General features: G+C 38.3%; 1 protein-coding gene across 2 annotated transcripts in view; it reads left to right on the plus strand.

Moving 5' to 3' along the window:
* Positions 1-386: 386 nt before the first annotated feature.
* The window catches only part of PRMT9 (protein arginine methyltransferase 9), a 29,157-nt gene continuing 11,772 nt past the window's right edge, over positions 387-17,771 (plus strand). Inside the window, exons 1-9 of one of the 2 annotated variants that reach the window (XM_079920742.1) lie at positions 387-755; positions 3,194-3,342; positions 5,415-5,651; positions 6,173-6,340; positions 8,652-8,754; positions 10,110-10,216; positions 11,722-11,914; positions 12,606-12,789; positions 15,331-16,048. In XM_079920742.1, the coding sequence (XP_079776868.1) occupies positions 567-755; positions 3,194-3,342; positions 5,415-5,651; positions 6,173-6,340; positions 8,652-8,754; positions 10,110-10,216; positions 11,722-11,914; positions 12,606-12,789; positions 15,331-16,048 (2,048 nt within the window). In that variant the 5' untranslated portion in view covers positions 387-566. Of the gene's footprint in view, positions 756-3,193; positions 3,343-5,414; positions 5,652-6,172; positions 6,341-8,651; positions 8,755-10,109; positions 10,217-11,721; positions 11,915-12,605; positions 12,790-15,330; positions 16,049-17,771 lie in introns of those variants that run through there. The other variant, XM_079920743.1, reaches the window with a different exon arrangement.

Raw genomic sequence — 17,771 nt, forward strand, 5'->3', positions numbered from 1 at the left:
GTCCTTCCACTCTTCGCCACTTTGAGATTTGGTGCATCACGACCCAAAGACCTTAAGCATCACCACAATTGCCTGACCGTCTCTCCTCATACACACCCACGTCCCTCGCGGTAACTGAGTCTGCCGAAGGAAGTCTCGTAGCTGAAGTCACACACTCCTAAAGGCCAGGAGAAAGGAACAGAAAGCTCCGATTCCAGCCGGAGAGACGTGAGAGACGCCAGCATAGTAGAAAATCAGGAAAGATCCTCTACGCGCAAGCGCAATGCCCCCCCCCCGCACCTCCCCTCCCACGGGAGGGGGCGGGCCACGACGTGCACACGTCGGACGCACTGCCGTTCGCGAAGCGTGCGTCGGCGGCGTAGGACACGCCCCTTGGGGAGGGGAGGGGTTTCTGCCTGGCAGAGGTGGGAGCTCTTACAGTCGTAGGGGAATAGGTTTCCTGTTCCGGTTCTCGGGCTCTGGTTAGTCACGTGGAAGTGCGATCACCTAGACAGTTTGCGCTTTCCGTTCACCAAAGCATCTTCCTTTTGGAGATACAGGTGCAGATTTCGGCCGGTGACTCTGCCATGCCGAACTTGCGGCCCAGGCCCCGCCGAGGCGCCGAACGGGGCGCCAGGGCAGCCGGGCGGGACGAGCTGGTGTCGCGGTCCTTGCAGAGCGCAGAGCACTGCCTGGGCGCCCAGGACTTCGGCACCGCCTATGCCCACTACCTCCTCGTGCTCAGCCTGGCGCCGGAGCTGAAAGACGATGTGAAGGTGAGAAGGGCCCTTGTTTCTCTCGCTTGCAGGCAGATCCTGTGTTCTTCTCGTATAAATAAATGAATACATAAATAAATTGGAGGGGGGTACTATAAGTGATTGGTGGTGGTTATTAACGTTTACTGTTCACCCTTGACTCTTCTTTTGTTCGTAACCACAACCAGCGTATCAGAAAATATTGTCTGCTGCACCATCGAAATATATATCCAGAATCGTATCCCTTCTTACCACCTTCTTTTTTACTGCCCTGATTCAAGCTTCAGTCATCTCCTTCTGACTTTTGCAATAGGCTCAGGCTCGAAACTAGGCTTTCTCCTGCAGCCTACCGCAACACAGTCAGTATGAGCTTTTCATAATAAAAGCCAGATGATGTCATTTCTCTATTTCAAAACTTCCATTTCATTCAAAATTCCGAAGGTTATATTGCGTGAGGCCTCAGGTGATCTGCCACCTCCTATATCTAATTCTAGCAAGTCCCTGCCCCAGGCCCTTTGCACTTGTCTCTACTGTTACGTGGAACGAATGTTGAATTAAGTTTGGGATTAGCCTAAAGTAATCATTCGATGATGCATTCTTTAAGTTTCAGTTATTGGATCATTTGTCAGTTATTCTGTTGAAATGCTGTACATTTTTTTCCAAGTTATTTCAGAATCTAAATTTCAAAAAGTGATTTAACTTAATTTTGCATTCAACTTTCAGCCTGAAGCTACTTTGCTTTATTTCACCCAGGGTTTCTCAACCTCAGTACTACTCATATTTTGGATGGAATCTTTGTTGTGGAAATCTGTCTTGTGCATGGTAGAATGTTTAGCAGCATCCCTGACTTCTACCCAGTAGATGTCAGTAGCATATAGACATTTAAATTTCAGGATCAGCTGGCCTCAGGGAGGAGAACGTGTTATGCTGAGATACAGTTTGTTCTTTTAGGTAGGCAGAAGTAGAATAATGGATCAATCCAAGTGCTTTTTCCTCAATTCTTTGTTCGTTAGTTTCCTCTTTCGTAAAACAGGGAAAATATCTTTTTTTATATTTAGTGTGTATTAAAAGTATTATCTAAAGTTTGTATTTCTTTGCCTGGTGTTCAGTAGGGTTAAGTAACTAGCTCTGTTTCCTGCAGAACAGAGTCCCATATTTCTTTGCAGGGTCCTCTGCGAAAGACCTATCTCTTTAGTCTTATTTCCTTCTACTCTCCATCCTTACACCTCAGCCATACCAAGTTGCTTAGCTGTAAATTCCCTGATCCATTTAATATAATCTGTGTTTTTTCCCCTCACATCCTAGAGTCTTCTTCCTTTCCTTGACTCTCTAGTAAAATTTATCAAAATTCAGTTTCAGATATACACTCTTCTCTATAAAATATGTGAAGATGATATAAAATGTGTTCCTGACTACAGCCTTCTGTCTTTGCACTGGGTTGCAGTGTGGAGAATGTTTGGTGGAGGTGTAATTAGAGCTAGGGTGACAGTGGGAAGACTCTTCCTGTAGTCCAGCAAGTGGTTACAAGGACCACGTTGTAACAGTGTGGGGGAGAGGAGGTGACAGATTTAACTATAATGAGAGAGAATTGGCTGGGTTTCAAATTAATTGTACTGGAGTTAAGGTGGCGTTCTAAGGTGACTTCTTAGTCTGAGGTTGGGCGGTACCTTAACCTTCTATCCTGTGTGAGAGAATACGATGGGTTCAGTTTAGAACATTTTGAATTTTTTCAAAATCGTATGTTATATTTCTCTCTATGAGGCCTCTCTGAGGATAGGAACAGGATTTATGTTATGTTGTTCTTTGATATTTGCACACCGATCAGGAAATATTTGGGTTGAGCTGAATTTGAGATGACTGAGGGTCCCTGGTTGAGATGACCAATAGGGAGTGGTAACTATGGGTCTGAGGTTCAGGAGAGAGGGTCTCAATTGGAGATGCAGATGTAGCATCCATTAACACATAGGTGATAGTTAATGCACTGGGGATGCGTGAGAAGAGAGAAGCCGGTCAAGGAAGTACCGCTGAAACATAGGAGCCCACAAAAAAGAGGTTGGTGGAGAATATGATATGGCAGCCAAGCACGGACAGATTTTGCAGAGTGGTCAAGCTGTCTTAATTCTGCATGTTACTGCCATGTAGGTGGTAAAATTTATGCATTTATGTATTTATTTAGCAACAGGGCCTATTACAGCTAAATTAAACTTATGGTGATTTTCAGTTATAACTAAGTTTTATTTTCTGTGGAATCTTCAACCAGTGTTGAATATTCTTTCATCTTTTTTTTTTTTTTTTTTAATGGCCGTGCCATGCGGCTTGCGGGATCTTAGTTCTCCGACCAGGGATTGAACCATGCCCTCAGCAGTGAAAGCTCAGAGTCCTAACCACTAGACTGCCAGGGAATTCCCTCTTTCATCATTTATGTTACTGACTAATTTACTGTTTTCTCTTTTGTAAAGGAAACTTTTCAGTATACGCTCTTCAGATGGGCTGAAGAACTTGATGCACTCAGTCGAACACAAGACCTACTTGGTTGCTATGAGCAAGCCTTGGAACTGTTTCCTGATGATGAAGTGATTTGCAATAGTATGGGGGAGCATCTCTTCAGGTAGGTAGTGGTTTCAGTATTACTAGTTAAGGATTATTCTGCATCAGTCCAGATCGGATAAATTGTTGTACACTAATTCGAACACGGGAAGTTTAATATAAACAATTATTAATTATAACAGGGGATCAGAGTAATGAAGGGTTGGCTAGTAAGAAGAGAACTGAAAAGAATATAGGAATAGCAGATATAATATGTAATAATATTATATGTTATACTACGTAATAGCCACTGCCCCTGGGGCTGAGATAGAGCATCCGTGGAAGAGTTCCTCTCACTGGGCTGAGATCCACACCTTGTTGGAGAGGACATAGCCCTCATTCACAGGATGGCAGAGAAGTCACTGTGGTCCCTTGCCAGGGAATTTGTTGTAAATCTGTTCTCTGGAACTTCCTGGAAATTTGCTGTTTCCTTTTGTAAGAGTGCCGTTCCCTGTTTGGGTTCCAGAATGTCTTTTTTGCTTAAACCATACCCAAAATGAATAGTCCAATTCAATCTTTAAAATTGGCAGAATGCTTAGAGGTGCTTGTGAAGAAGTATGAGTGTAAAAGGGTTCTGCTAGCTTAGTTCTCTTCAGTGTGTGGACCACACACTGGTGTGATCCACAGATTACCAGTCAATGACAGAGAAGTATAAAAACTGTGAGTAAACAGTTAGAAATCTATGTAGCAGTTTGACATTGCTGTAAATCCAAGCATGTGGTCAGGGAACTCCCTTGTTGAAGAGAGCATGGACCACTCTGCTGCTGAAATCTGGTGTGGGAGTTGCACACTAACTAATCATGTGCAGTACAAGTATGTTGGTCTACAGATACTTAGATATTTTAAAAGGAAAGGGAGTTCTTTATCATAGATAGTTTAAGAAATACTGTTCCGGATGGTTTGATAGTTTTCTCCCCCTGTCTTTTATTATTGATTTGCTCACATCTAATTTAGTAGTAGTTTTTTGGGTGACTCACCTTTAACTTTTTTCCTTAGACACAATGCCTCTCTTTTTGCAGTCATATTTATTTGGTTTCTTTTGTATTTAATTAAAATATATAATAATAACAAGTGCGACTGGTGTAAACTGGTCTGGCAGCGAATACAACTGACTTTGTTTTTTTTTTTAATTTAGACTTATTTATTTATTTACTTATTTTTTACTGAAATATAGTTGACTTACAATATTATATTACTTTCGGGTATACAACATAGTGATTCTGCATTTTTATAGAATATGCTCAACATAAAGTTAATATAAAATATTAATTAACTATATTCCCTGTGCTGTGCATTAAATTGTTGTGTCTTAATTATTTTATTATTATTTTTTAATAGATCTTTATTGGAGTATAATTGCTTCACAGTACTGTGTTAGTTTCTGTTGTACATCAAAGTGAATCAGCCATATGCATACAGATGTCCCCATATCCCCTCCCTCTTGCGTCTCCCTCCCACCCTCCCTATCCCACCCCTCTAGGTGGTCACAAAGCACCGAGCTGATCTCCCTGTGCTATGCTGCTGCTTCCCACTAGCTATCTATTTTACATTCGGTAGTGTATATATGTCGATGCTACTCTCTCACTTCGTCCCAGCTTACCCTTCCCCCTCCCCGTGTCCTCAAGTCCATTCTCTATGTCTGCATCTTTATTCCTGCTCTACAACTGACTCTTGATGCCCATTCAACTAAATTGCTGAGGGAAAAGGTATGCAGGTACAGCGAAGAGGCACCTCTTAGCCATAGGCGTTAATATCTTTTACAGAGGGAGTGGTTTTTAGAAACCACTGGTGTTCTAGAAAGTTGTTTAAATGGAGGATGGCTAGGAGAGCCTCTACTATACCATAGTAAAGTAGTAATTCATAGTCAGTCAGTTGTTAATGTCCTGGAATGCATAAATATAAAAGCGATTCAGAAAGGAAAGAAGTGAATGAGAATCGCAGTCCTCACAGAAGGCTTCCCAAGGAGATGGCGCTTGGGTTGGGTAGGATCTGGGGTGCTGGTGAGGGGTTCTCAGGCCAGATAAGCAGCACGAACAAAGGCACTGTAATTGATAGTATATAGTTGAATATCTTGTCTGTTATGTTTTACTCTAGAATGGGCTTCAGAGATGAAGCAGCCGGGTATTTTCGTAAAGCAGTGAAGCTAAACCCGGATTTCAGTGATGCAAAGGAGAATTTTTATCGTGTTGCAAACTGGTTGGTGGAGCGCTGGCACTTTCTCATGCTTAATGACACCAGGAGGAATATGATTTATAACGCAGCGATCCAAAAGGCGGTTCGTTTGGGCTCCGGAAGCGTTTTGGACATTGGAGCAGGAACTGGAATACTAAGGTTTGTTGGAATTGTGTTTTAATTATGTATACCTATATACTAATGTAAATTAAGGATTGTACCAAATATGGAAACTTTAACAGCAGAATTTAAAAGTAGAGTTTATTTCTCATAATCTCGTTATGATTATTCATGGAACTATTATTATTATATTTTTCACTATAACTTTTACTTAATTAAGAACTCGACATAACCACCAAGAAAAATTGGGGGTCATCATTGAAATTTTAAATAATGAATTTTAAGAGTACTTTTTACATTAACATTCTGGTTGAATCTGGTTGTTTAAAGTCTGTTAGCATCCTGCATGCCAGTTGTGTTTTAATAAGGTGAATGTCATGATTTATTGTGTGATTTATTGCTTGACAAGAATATTAGTTCATTTCTTAAAATGCAGAACGAATAATGGTTGTGTTAAAAAATAAAAGGAAAACCTCATGTTTAAGCATTATAATTCCACTAAAATTTGAAAGATTACAGTAGATTATTTTTTCCTGATGGAACACTTTTTCCTCTTGTAGCATGTTTGCTAAAAAAGCTGGAGCGCACTTGGTGTATGCCTGTGAGTTATCCAAGACCATGTATGAACTTGCCTGTGATGTAGTGGCAGCAAACGAGATGGAAGCAGGGATCAAACTCTTACATATGAAGTCGCTTGACATAGAAATTCCAAAACACATTCCTGAAAGGTATTATAATATGAACTAATTTTAGTTTTTATAATCCACTATTTTTTTAAAAAAAATTAAGATATTCACATTTCTAGCTTCTAGTCCAAACAAAAATGCTAAAACCCTTATATTGTAAAGATGCAGATATAGGATAGTTTAGCCTAAGATTGATTTCATAGTAAGATCATTTTCTTGGTAAAAAAGATTTAAAGATCTTGAGAAAAATTTGTGGCAAGGGATTTAATACATAAACTTCAGCTTTAGCAAGTTACTTGACCTTTGTTAATTTCAGTGTTCTAGTTGTCCTTCTGTGTGGTCAATAACTATTTAAAAATTGTACTTAAAAATAACGCGTGGGTAGATGAAGCTTGATGGGCTTAATCACATTTGGTGTTAATATCCCTGGCTAATATGAAGGATAGCCTTTGGCTTTGGAAGCGTCAGCTGTCAATGTATTTTGGCTTGGGCCCTTCAAATGCTTTGAATATTATCTCATAAGTCTTAGCTTTTTAGTATGTTATTTCACCTTGATCCATCTCACAAGGGGATGGAATTTTAGAGCTAGAGGGGATTTAAAAATCATCTGGTCCAGTAAACTATCATTTTAGATACAGAGTTTTCTCTGAGTAGCACTTGCTCTACTACCTCTTCTGGGTAGTCTATCTTTTCATCTTACTTAAATTCAGTTTACATTGAAACAGGGCTTTTTTATGCCCTGTCATCATTGAGACTATGATTTTTAAAAGTCTTTTGCCATATATGTATGATAATATTTATATTTACATAATAGTTATGCTTTTCAATGGTCTCTACATATGTTCTCATGAAAGAAGTCCTGTTAGATTGTTGAGGCAGATATTATACCATTTTATAGAAATAAACAGTGTCCTCAATTGTCTTAGTCTGCTCAGACTGCTGTTAACAAAATACCGGACCAGGTAGCTTAAACTACAGACGTTTATTTTCTCACAGCTCTGGAGGCTAGAAGTCCATGATCATGGGTGCTGGCAAATTTGGTTTCTGATGGGAGCTCTCTTTCTAGCTTTGCAGATGGACTTCCTGTGCGTCCTTACATGGCCTGTCCTCTGTGCATGTGAGGAGAGAGGGATCACTGCTGTCTCCTCCACTTTTATAAGGACACATGCCCTATCAGATTAGGACTTCACCTTTATGACCTCACTGAACCTTAATTACCTCGTAAGGATCCTATCTCCAAGTATAGTCACGCTGGGAGTTAGGGCTTCAGCGTGAATTTTGGTGGTACACAATTCAGTCCAGAGCATGAATCAAAGTTATGTTAATTCAATCTACATTTTTGTCACAGATGGTGTTGTAGAAGGATCTATTGGCTTTGAATTAAGAGATACGGTTCAGTAATAATAATTAATAATAATTTATTTTGACCTTGAGCAAATCTAGAGACTTGAAGATCTTGGAATAGATGATTTGAGATACCTTCCATGTTCTAAATATTTGCAATCATAAATATTGAAAATTTTGTGAATATATATAATACTGGGCTTAGGCACTGTAGGGGATACCAAAGTCTGTCCTCAAGGCACCTACAGTCTAGATGGGAAGATAAGGAATATTCATGAAAATATCTTTACCTTCTAATTACACAAATGAATGATACTGGCAGTAAGTAGTAAAGAGGTTCAGAGAAGGGAGAAATTTTTTTGGTGTGTCTTTGAGTGAAATTTTCTAGAAAGAAAGAATGGACAGAAGATCAGAGCTCTGTGGATTAGGCTTTTGTGAAAACTCACAGGTGTGGGTAAAGCAAGAGAAGTAACAGGAGAGGGACACTCAGTGTGTAGAGGTAAACACACCAGAGGTAGAGGAAGGATTTTGAGGGGCAGGCCTCCTCACCCGCACTAAATGTTATTTACAGATCAAGGAAAATTAGAACCGAGAAAGAGTATTCATTTTGGTAAGTCGGGGAGTCACTGATGATAGAGAGTATTTTTATAGAGTGTTGGGGATAGAAGTCCAGTTACTCAGGGTTAAGGAGGGGGACTGGTAAAAAGGTAATGGGTATGAACCACCTCTTAGGATTTAGGCAATGAAAGGATAATCCGAGAGGCAGGGGGTCAAGTGAAGGTTGTGGACTCCCACTACTGTCCCCACCAGGGAGCTGCCGGTGGAGGACAGAGGAGCCTGAATCTTCCTCAAGAGTTCAGGGTAGATATTAAACACAAAATGTATTAGAAAATTTTACATATGAACTGTTTCTATAATAAACTCTTCCTTTCTGCTCTCAGCTTTGACATCTTTTATATAAATAGCATGATATTTTACTTACATATATTTTTAAAAAATCATTCTATAGAGTGTCCCTTGTTGTAACAGAAACTGTCGATGCAGGTTTATTTGGAGAAGGAATTGTGGAGAGTTTGATTCATGCATGGGAACATTTACTTTTGCAGCCAAAGGTAAGCAGCATGAAAACACTTACATCTGATTAAGAATTCATTATTCAGTAGATAATTTATTGAGCCCCTAGCATAATTGCAAATCAGTATGAGATACATCCCACTCTTGAGGTGCATACTGTACTGTTGGAAAGAAATCAGTGTGAAAAAACATTTAATAACATAGTGCAGTGTATACTTGTGTGCCCAAATGGTGTATATAGGCAAAAAACACTCCAGGACAGAATTCTTAGGAATTGAGATTACGTTATGAAGGGATTGACTCTGGAATCCTTGAGTAGGGTTGAGAAAGGGAAGGACTTTCAGTCTCACAGCCTTCACTGCTTGTATTTTTTGGCAGATTATCAAAAGGGAATATAGTGATAACTGGCATGGTATGGTTTTAACGTATCAGTTGGACCCAGGCTACTGCTTGGACAGGACTGATTCTTATAATTGCCAAGTTATAGTTTGCATTGAAATCCTCTACTGTGGCCCAGTAAATTGTAGATTTGGTTTATATATATGTATTATGAATGAAAGGATTTTAACATTTAATAAGAATTTAATACTTACAGAAAATGATTTGGATTTAAAATAGCTAATGAAAGGTTGAAAGAAGAGCAGTTTGTTTTTCAAGTAGGTAATGGTGATTTTGGCCTCTCAGTTAAAGTCATACTGAATAGTCTTTTGTTGTATGCAGACTTAGAGATTTCTAGCTCCCCACCTCCCTCCCTCCCTTCCTTCCTATTTGTACTAGAAAAAAAGAAAAAAAAAATGTATACACACACACACATATAGCAATGAAAATAAAAGAAACTTTTTAAAGGAAAAAAACCCCTTAACCTGCTTATCTTTTTTTTATTTTAATAAACTTCTACCTTTCCCATGATGAGTACTTTATTTTTTAAAAGTTATTTATTTTAATTTATTTATGTTTGGCTGCGTTGGGTCTTTATTGCTGCACGCAGGCTTTCTCTAGTGGCAGCAAGTGGGGGCTACTCTTTGTTGCAGTGCACGGGCTTCTCATCACGGTGGCTTCTCTTGTTGTGGAGCACGGGCTCTAGGCACACGAGCTTCAGTAGCTGTGGCACATAGGCTCAGTAGTTGTGGCTCACGGGCTCTAGAGTGCAGGCTCAGTAGTTGTGGCACACAGGCTTAGTTTTTCTGTGGCATGTGGGATCTTCCTGGACCAGGGCTCGAACCCGTGTTCTCTGCATTGGCAGGCAGATTCTTAACCACTGTGCCACCAGGGAAGTCCTGCTTATCTTAATTATTGTTTTTTTGAGTTCTGATAAATTTTCATAGCTTGCCATCATATACACATATTTTGACATAAATATAACAGAATATAATTTTTATTGTTATATTTTTAGACCAAAGGTGAAAATGGTAATTGTGAAAAATATGGGAAAGTTATACCGGCAAGTGCTGTTATATTTGGGATGGCAGTAGAATGTGCAGAGATAAGAAGACATCATAGGTAAGTGATTATTTAAATAGTAAATATTAAAAAATAGTAATTTTAAGGCATAGACTGTACTCCAGAGGTTATTTAGTGGACATTTATTCAGATGAGAATGTGTAGTTTTCTGACCTTTAAATTCATGATGTTTATTCCAGTCTTAATTTTCTTTTTGCTTTTTTTAAACTTCCTTCGAAAATAGAACTCTAGGATTAAAATCAGCTTTCAGTTTTCTAGTGGAAAATTAATTTTGATACAACTTAGTATCCTTTCGATGTGTGATAGATTCATGAGAAAAATACTAAGTTAAGACTGATTTTAGAGAAAGTGAAGTAAAAATTTCCAATGTGAAAATAATTTTATTTCTCCCATTTTTCTCTTCTTAATAACTATTGACATTATAATGTTTTCTGGTTGGGTGGGATGAAATTTTAGGATCTTTCTACCCTTGAGATTCTGAGATTTATCACATGTGATACAGGTGAAAAATTTTTTTAGTTATAGAAGTTTCTTGGTTACATGTTTTTCTTGAACATTAATGAATTTTTTTAGTTTGCTAAAATATTGATCCATAGTTTTTTGGAACTTTTTAAGGAGGCCCTCCATCTGATAACTTGATAGTGTTAAATGTAACATAATTATATTTTAAGAAATACTGATGAGTATTTGAAGAAAATAAAAATCATCCCAAAGACTCACTAGTAGGCAACTACTGTTCATCCTTGTTGTATGAATACACCACAGTGCATTCCTCCGTTTTGCTGGTGATGGACATTTAGGTCATATCCAGTTTTGGGAGTATTGGAAATAAATAGCACAGCTATAAACATTCTTGAACATTCTTTTGTTGGTGGTATGTATGAATTTCTGTTGGCTATGTTCCTAAAAGTGCAAATGTCAGACACTCTGAGGTTCCCATATTAAGAGTGAATCTAGAATAGTCATGTTCATCTTGAGCAGGAACTACGAAAGTCTTCCAGAGTGGTCTTGTTAATTTTCTATTCCTACCAATAGTGCATGAAACTATTCTTACAACACTTACTTTCCCCATTCTGGTGGTTGTGTAGTATGGCTTTAACTTCATTTCCCTGGTGACTAAATTTTCATATGCTTATTGGTCATTTGGATATGTTCTTTTGTACAGTGTCTAAGTCTTTTGCCTATTTTTGTGTTTCTTTTATTGTGGGAATTTAAAAATATATTTTGGATATTTGCCCTTTGTTGAGTAATGTATTACAAATCTCTTTTCCTACTCAGTGGCTTGCCTTTTTACTTTCTTCCTGGGTATCTTTTGATGAGCAGAGTTCTTAATTTTAAGGTACACTTATTTATCATTTGTTTTCCTTTATAGTTAGTGATTGTGTTTATAACTGCGTTTAAGAAACCTTTGTCTATGAAGCTTTATTGCATTTTTATATTTATTTTTGCTGGATTCAGTATTAGATGGTGTTACTTGATTCTTAAAAAAACAAAAAACCAAACCTGTCTTTCTCCTTTTCCTCTCTTATTCCCCCTCTTACCAGGGTGGGTATTAAGGACATTGCTGGGATCTGTTTGCCAACCAGTGTGAAATTTCAGAGTCCAGCGTATTCTTCTGTAGATGCTGAAGAAACAATTGAACCTTATACAACTGAAAAGATGAGTCGAGTTCCTGGAGGATATTTGGCTTTGACAGAGTGCTTTGAAATTATGACAGTAGATTTCAACAATCTTCAGGTAAAAATGAAAGTTCAATTACTGTTTTTTTTAATATATATAAATTTATTTATTTACTTAGTTTTATTTTTGGCTGTGTTGGGTTTTCGTTGTTGTGCGCGGGCTTTCTCTATTTGTGGCAAGCGGGGGCTACTCTTCCTTGCGGTGTGAGGGCTTCTCATTGTGGTGGCTTCTCTTGTTGCAGAGCATGGGCTCCAGGTGCACGGGCTTCAGTAGTTGTGGCTCGCGGGCTCTAGAGCACAGGCTCAGTAGTTGTGGTGCAGGGACTTAATTGCTCCGCAACATGTGGGATCTTCCCGGACCGGGGCACGAACCCGTGTCCCCTGCATCGGCAGGCGTACTCTCAACCACTGTGCCACCAGGGAAGCCCCAAACACTTTTTTAAAACAAAATAATCTCTATTGCTTTGCCACTCGCTACCTTCATTCAACACTATGTCATGGACTTCTTTCTACATCAGTAATATGTGTCTGCCTCATTGTCTGTAATAACTGTATGGTACTCACTACCATATACCATATATCAGAGCTTCCCATCCAGCATGCCTTAAATGATTGTAGGTGTGCCAAGATACCGATCCCCTAAGGGCGCTGGGCAGGACTGAGAACTTACAGAAATGGGAATTGATATGATATTGGGGCAAGTATATAATGACTGTTAAAATCCTCTTATTCCTTTAACATTTTTTCAGGAATTAAAAAGTCTTGCAACTAAAAAACCTGATAAAATTGGTATCCCTGTTATTAAAGAAGGCATACTCGATGCCATTGTGGTTTGGTTTGTACTCCAGCTTGATGATGAACACAGTTTATCCACAAGTCCTAGTGAGGAAACATGCTGGGAACAGGCTGTCTACCCTGTACATGACCTTGCAGGTATATCTTGTCTAATTTTTGTTGTTGTTGTTTTTTAAAACTTTTTGTTTTAACCCTCTAAGCATTTGAGTCAGTGTCAGAAAATTCACTATGAATATGAAGTTTCTAGTCAAGGGAGATTGGTTAAATCTTTCAGAATTTTCTTTTTCTTTTTTAAAAGTAGTTTTAAATAATTAATATATGTGGTTAAGAAGAGAGACTAAAATTGACATGTACACACTGCTGTATTTAAAATAGATAACCAACAAGGACCTACTGTATAGCACAGGGAACTCTGCTCAATACTCTGTAATAACCTAAATGGGAAAAGAATTTGAAAAAGAGCTAAATACATGTATATGCATAAATGAATCTGTCTGCTGTAAACCTGAAACTAACACAGCTTTGTTAATCAACTATATTCCAATATTAAAAAAAAAGACTAAAACACAACTCTGCTGCATACCACTCAAAAATATCTATCATTAAATCATTTCTTCAGCTCTGATTACTCTAGTTATCAGTAAATAAGAGAAATGCTAGTCCATTTTTTAGGGAACACAGTAGAAAAATACTGCTTTTAGTGCAGGAGTTCTTACCACTTACAGAATCTGATAGCATCTGTGGAGCCCCAGGTCCTAGAAATATGCACACTCATAGAAGTACAGAATTTTGCAGTTTAGAGTTCATGAATCCATGGACTTACTTAGGGATGTCCTATATTAAAGATATTTTTTGTATAGAAATTTTTTACTAGCAATTTTATGGGTTTCAATATAGTTTACAGCAGTTGTATTACATAGAAAAATTCTACCTTTTTAAAACTGGAAGGTAATAAATATTTACTTCTATATAGTCTCTATTTACTTCTATGTAGTCTCTTAATCAGGGATCTAATTTGGCAAGGTCATTAAGTCATGGAATCAATATAGTATTGTGGCCAGTATGGGTTTTGGAGTCAGTCAGGTAGATTTCTTTTTTTTTTTAACATCTTTATTGGGGTATAATTGCTTTACAATAGTGTGTTAGTTTCTGCTTTATAACAAAGTGAATCAGTTATACATATACATATGTTCCCATATCTCTTCCCTCTTGCGTCCCCCTCCCTCCCACCCTCCCTATCCCACCCCTCCAGGCGGTCACAAAGCACTGAGCCCGATATCCCTGTGCTATGCGGCTGCTTCCCACTAGCTATCTACCTTACATTTGTTAGTGTATATATGTCCATGACTCTCTCTCGCCTTGTCACAGCTCACCCTTCCCCCTCCCCATATCCTCAAATCCATTCTCCAGTAGGTCTGTGTCTTTATTCCTGTCTTACCCCTAGGTTTTTCATGACATTTTTTTTTTCTTAAATTCCATATATATGTGTTAGCATACAGTATTTGTCTTTTTCTTTCAGTCAGGTAGATTTGAAATTGGGTCTCGGCTACTTACTGACTTCCTGGCAGGCCTTGCTGGTTATTTCTTAGAGCTTTTGTTATGTGATGTATAAAAATGGGAATGATGCTGGGAATTCTTTGTTGGTCCAGTGGTTAGGACTCTGCGCTTTCACTGCCTAGGGCCTGGGTTCAGTCCCTGGTTGGGGAACTAAGATCTTGCAAGCTGTGCGGCGTGGCCAAAAAAAAAAAAAAGAGAAGATGCTGCCTATGTTGCAGGATTGTTGTAGGAATTACTAGACATACTAGGTATAAAATGCCTACCATAGTGACTGGCACTCAATAAAGAGCACTTACTTGAAAATTTTGTTTATTCTAACTCTCTTTCAGTAACTTAGATGGTATTTTTTTAAAAAGTCCTTCTTTGGGAAAGGATATTTTAAATGTGTAAACACAAGAATAGCAGCTTGTATTTCCAACTGGCTCTGTGGCTAATGAGAAGGAATTGCAATTATACATTTACACTTTAAAGTTTTACCACGTGTGAAAGCTCATGGATAAGAGCATGATACAGTCTTTATTGTAGGACTTAGTTCTTCCTTATATTTTCAAATTCCTAAACATGCAAGAATATCTAAGTACTTACAGTTAAGAGATATTACTGACAAAGTGCTACTGAATGCTGCCTTGTTCTTTGGGAAATTTCTCTTAGAGAAAAGAATGTCCCTTTAAGCTAAAGTGAGGTTTGGTGCTGATCCCTGAGTTTCATCTATCTTTGTTATTGTTGGCTTCATTACCAAAGACTGAGAGTCCCCTGAAGTCCTTCCCCCACCCTCTAATCTCGGGACATTGATGGTATCTAGTGATTACAGTAAAAGCACTATAATACTGATAGTTAAGGTCCAATAATGATCTCTTGAATCTATTATGCTGTAAGTCAATTGGATCTTCTAACCTCAGTTTTTCCCTATATAAAGCTGGAGGGATTTTCCTAGTTTGGTTTTTTGGGTTTTTTGGAAATGAATAGATTAATTCACTTAATTCTTTTAAATCAATAGATGCGATCCTTCCTGTCATGGTTTAAAAAATGACAGGAGGACAGAGGTGTTTGTGTGATCCTCAGACTTATAAACACTCGTATTCATCAACTACAACTTTTTTTCTTTCTTCCTGTTTCATGAAGACTACTGGATAAAGCCTGGGGACCAGGTGATGATGGAAGTGTCTTGTCAAGATTGTTACCTAAGAATCCAGAGTATCAGTGTCTTCAATTCGGAGCATGAAATGGATGTTGGGAAAAGTTTTACCAAGAATAAAGACCTGCTGCCTTTAGGAAATGAGGCTGAGCTCTGTAGTGCCCTGGCCAGTCTTCAGACCAGTAAACCAGATGCTGTGGAGCAGACTTGTGTTTTGGAATCCACAGAAATTGCTTTGCTTAATAACATCCCATACCATGAAGGCTTTAAAATGGCAATGAAGAAAGTGTTGTCTTCACTGACTCTGGAGAAACGGGGTCAGGCCATGGATACCCAGTGTCCGAGTAACGAGATGAGCTGTGAAAGTGGACAGAATAATTCTGAACAGAGCGTCCCTGAACCTTTGTATGTGTTAGATGTGTCTGAGGGCTTCTCTATTCTGCCTATAATTGCTGGCACACTCGGGCAGGTTAAACCTTACAGTTCTGTGGAGAAAGACCAGCATCGTATGACTCTGGACCTCATATCTGAAGCCAATCACTTTCCTAAAGAAACACTTGAGTTTTGGTTGAGACATGTGGAAGATGAATCCGCTGTGTTGCAAAGGCCAAAATCAGACAAGTTGTGGAGTATAATTATACTGGATGTCATTGAGCCATCTGGGCTCCTTCAGCAGGAAATAATGGAAAAAGCGGCAATATCCAGGTAAAACACAAAATACAACCTTTGGTTTATTTGAGCTTAGACTTCATGTAAGTTCCTTTAGTTCTTTAATGGTGTCACTGCACAAATGAGTCGTGATCATCGTGTGTTCCTCAAGCATTGCTTTTCAGGACCTGTGACTTCTTGTCTTTCTCTTTCTGTGCATGTCATTACTGAATTTTTTTTTTTTCTTTAAAGGATCCTCTGCCCTGCAGGTGTGAAGAGAGCCTGCGTTGGGATTGGACTGCCTATGTATAATATAGGGAATTAATTAGAGCTCTGTAAGAACAGATAAGACATTCAAGGATAAATAAGGAAAAATCAAATTTCATCTTTATAAGAAAAACTGATGAGAAACATATAGTATGCATCTGATGGTGTATTGGGAGAGCAGACTGCTGCTTGGGAACAAGTCCTAGTCCTTTTAGGTCCTAAAATCTCTATAGTACAGTTCTGTCCCTAAGGAATTTGTCCTTCAGTTTAGGTTACTGACGACAAACTTGACCCTAGTATTTAAAATTGAAAGCAAATCTGCCTAAGCTTCCAGGTTCTTCAGTTGTGCTGCTCATATCTGAAAAGATGGCAATATTGACTATTTGGGGGCCCAAGTTTAAGTAGAATGAATTTATAGTTTTAAATTTTGTGGTATATGAACAGGGCTGGTTTTGTAGTACAGGAGCAGTGGTGGAAATGCAGACCAAACTGCAATAGCAAAAGGCAAATTGTTCAGGAAAAAAAATTTGCTTATATAGTTAATTATATTTTAGGTTTTATGTGCGTTTTCTTTTGTTAACCACACTTACCTTTTCTTATGAGGTAACTAGTAAAAATCACTGCCATTTTCTAGTCTTTAAAACAATCTTGTACATATCACAAATTATGGGGATATAGAGGTCTGACATATATAAATAGAAACATACACTCTTAAAATTTTAAATAGATGTACTTTAGGTAGAGTATAGAACAAGGAGCTGGAAGGGTGTGTTTGAATCTAGTCTCAGATTTGTCTGTGAATTCCTGAAGTAGTAAAAATTTTTTTAAGTCATTTAATATCTCTTGTCCTCAGCTTCCCTCATCTATAAAATGAGGGATACTGGATTAGATGCCTTTGAAGGCATTTCAGCCCTACGAATTTCTGACACAGATGAGGTTTGACTTATTTGGTAGAATCACCTTGGAAAGGTGTACAATTTACCTAATGGTTTATTTACTTTTAGTTTTGATTTAATTCTTTTTCTAATTTTTTTTATTGTGGTAAAATGCACATAAAATTTTTCGTCTTAACCGACTTGAAGTGGATAGTTCAGTGGTATTAAATATTTTTGTAGTGTGGGGCAGTCGTTTCCCCAGCCATCCTCGGAACTCTTTTCATTTTGTAAAACTGAAACTTTATACCCATTAAACAATAACTCTTCATCCCACCCCCACCCCCCCACCCCACCCCAGGCCCGGGCAACCACTATTCTACTCTCTGCTTCTATGAGTTTGACTCCTGTACCTCATATGACTGGAATCATGCAGTATTTGTTGGTTTTGTGTGTGTGTGTGTGTGTGAGACTCTTACTTCACTTAGCATAATGTCCTTCAGGTTCATCCATGTTGTAGTATATGTCTGAATTTCCTTCCTTTTTCAGGTGGAATAATCTTCCATTGTATGTATATGTCACATTTTGCTTATCCATCCATTGATGGACTGATTGGTTATGTTAGTGGGAAACAACTTATG

The sequence above is a fragment of the Stenella coeruleoalba genome, assembly GCF_951394435.1.
Source record: "Stenella coeruleoalba genome assembly, chromosome: 4".
NCBI lineage: Eukaryota > Metazoa > Chordata > Mammalia > Artiodactyla > Delphinidae > Stenella > Stenella coeruleoalba.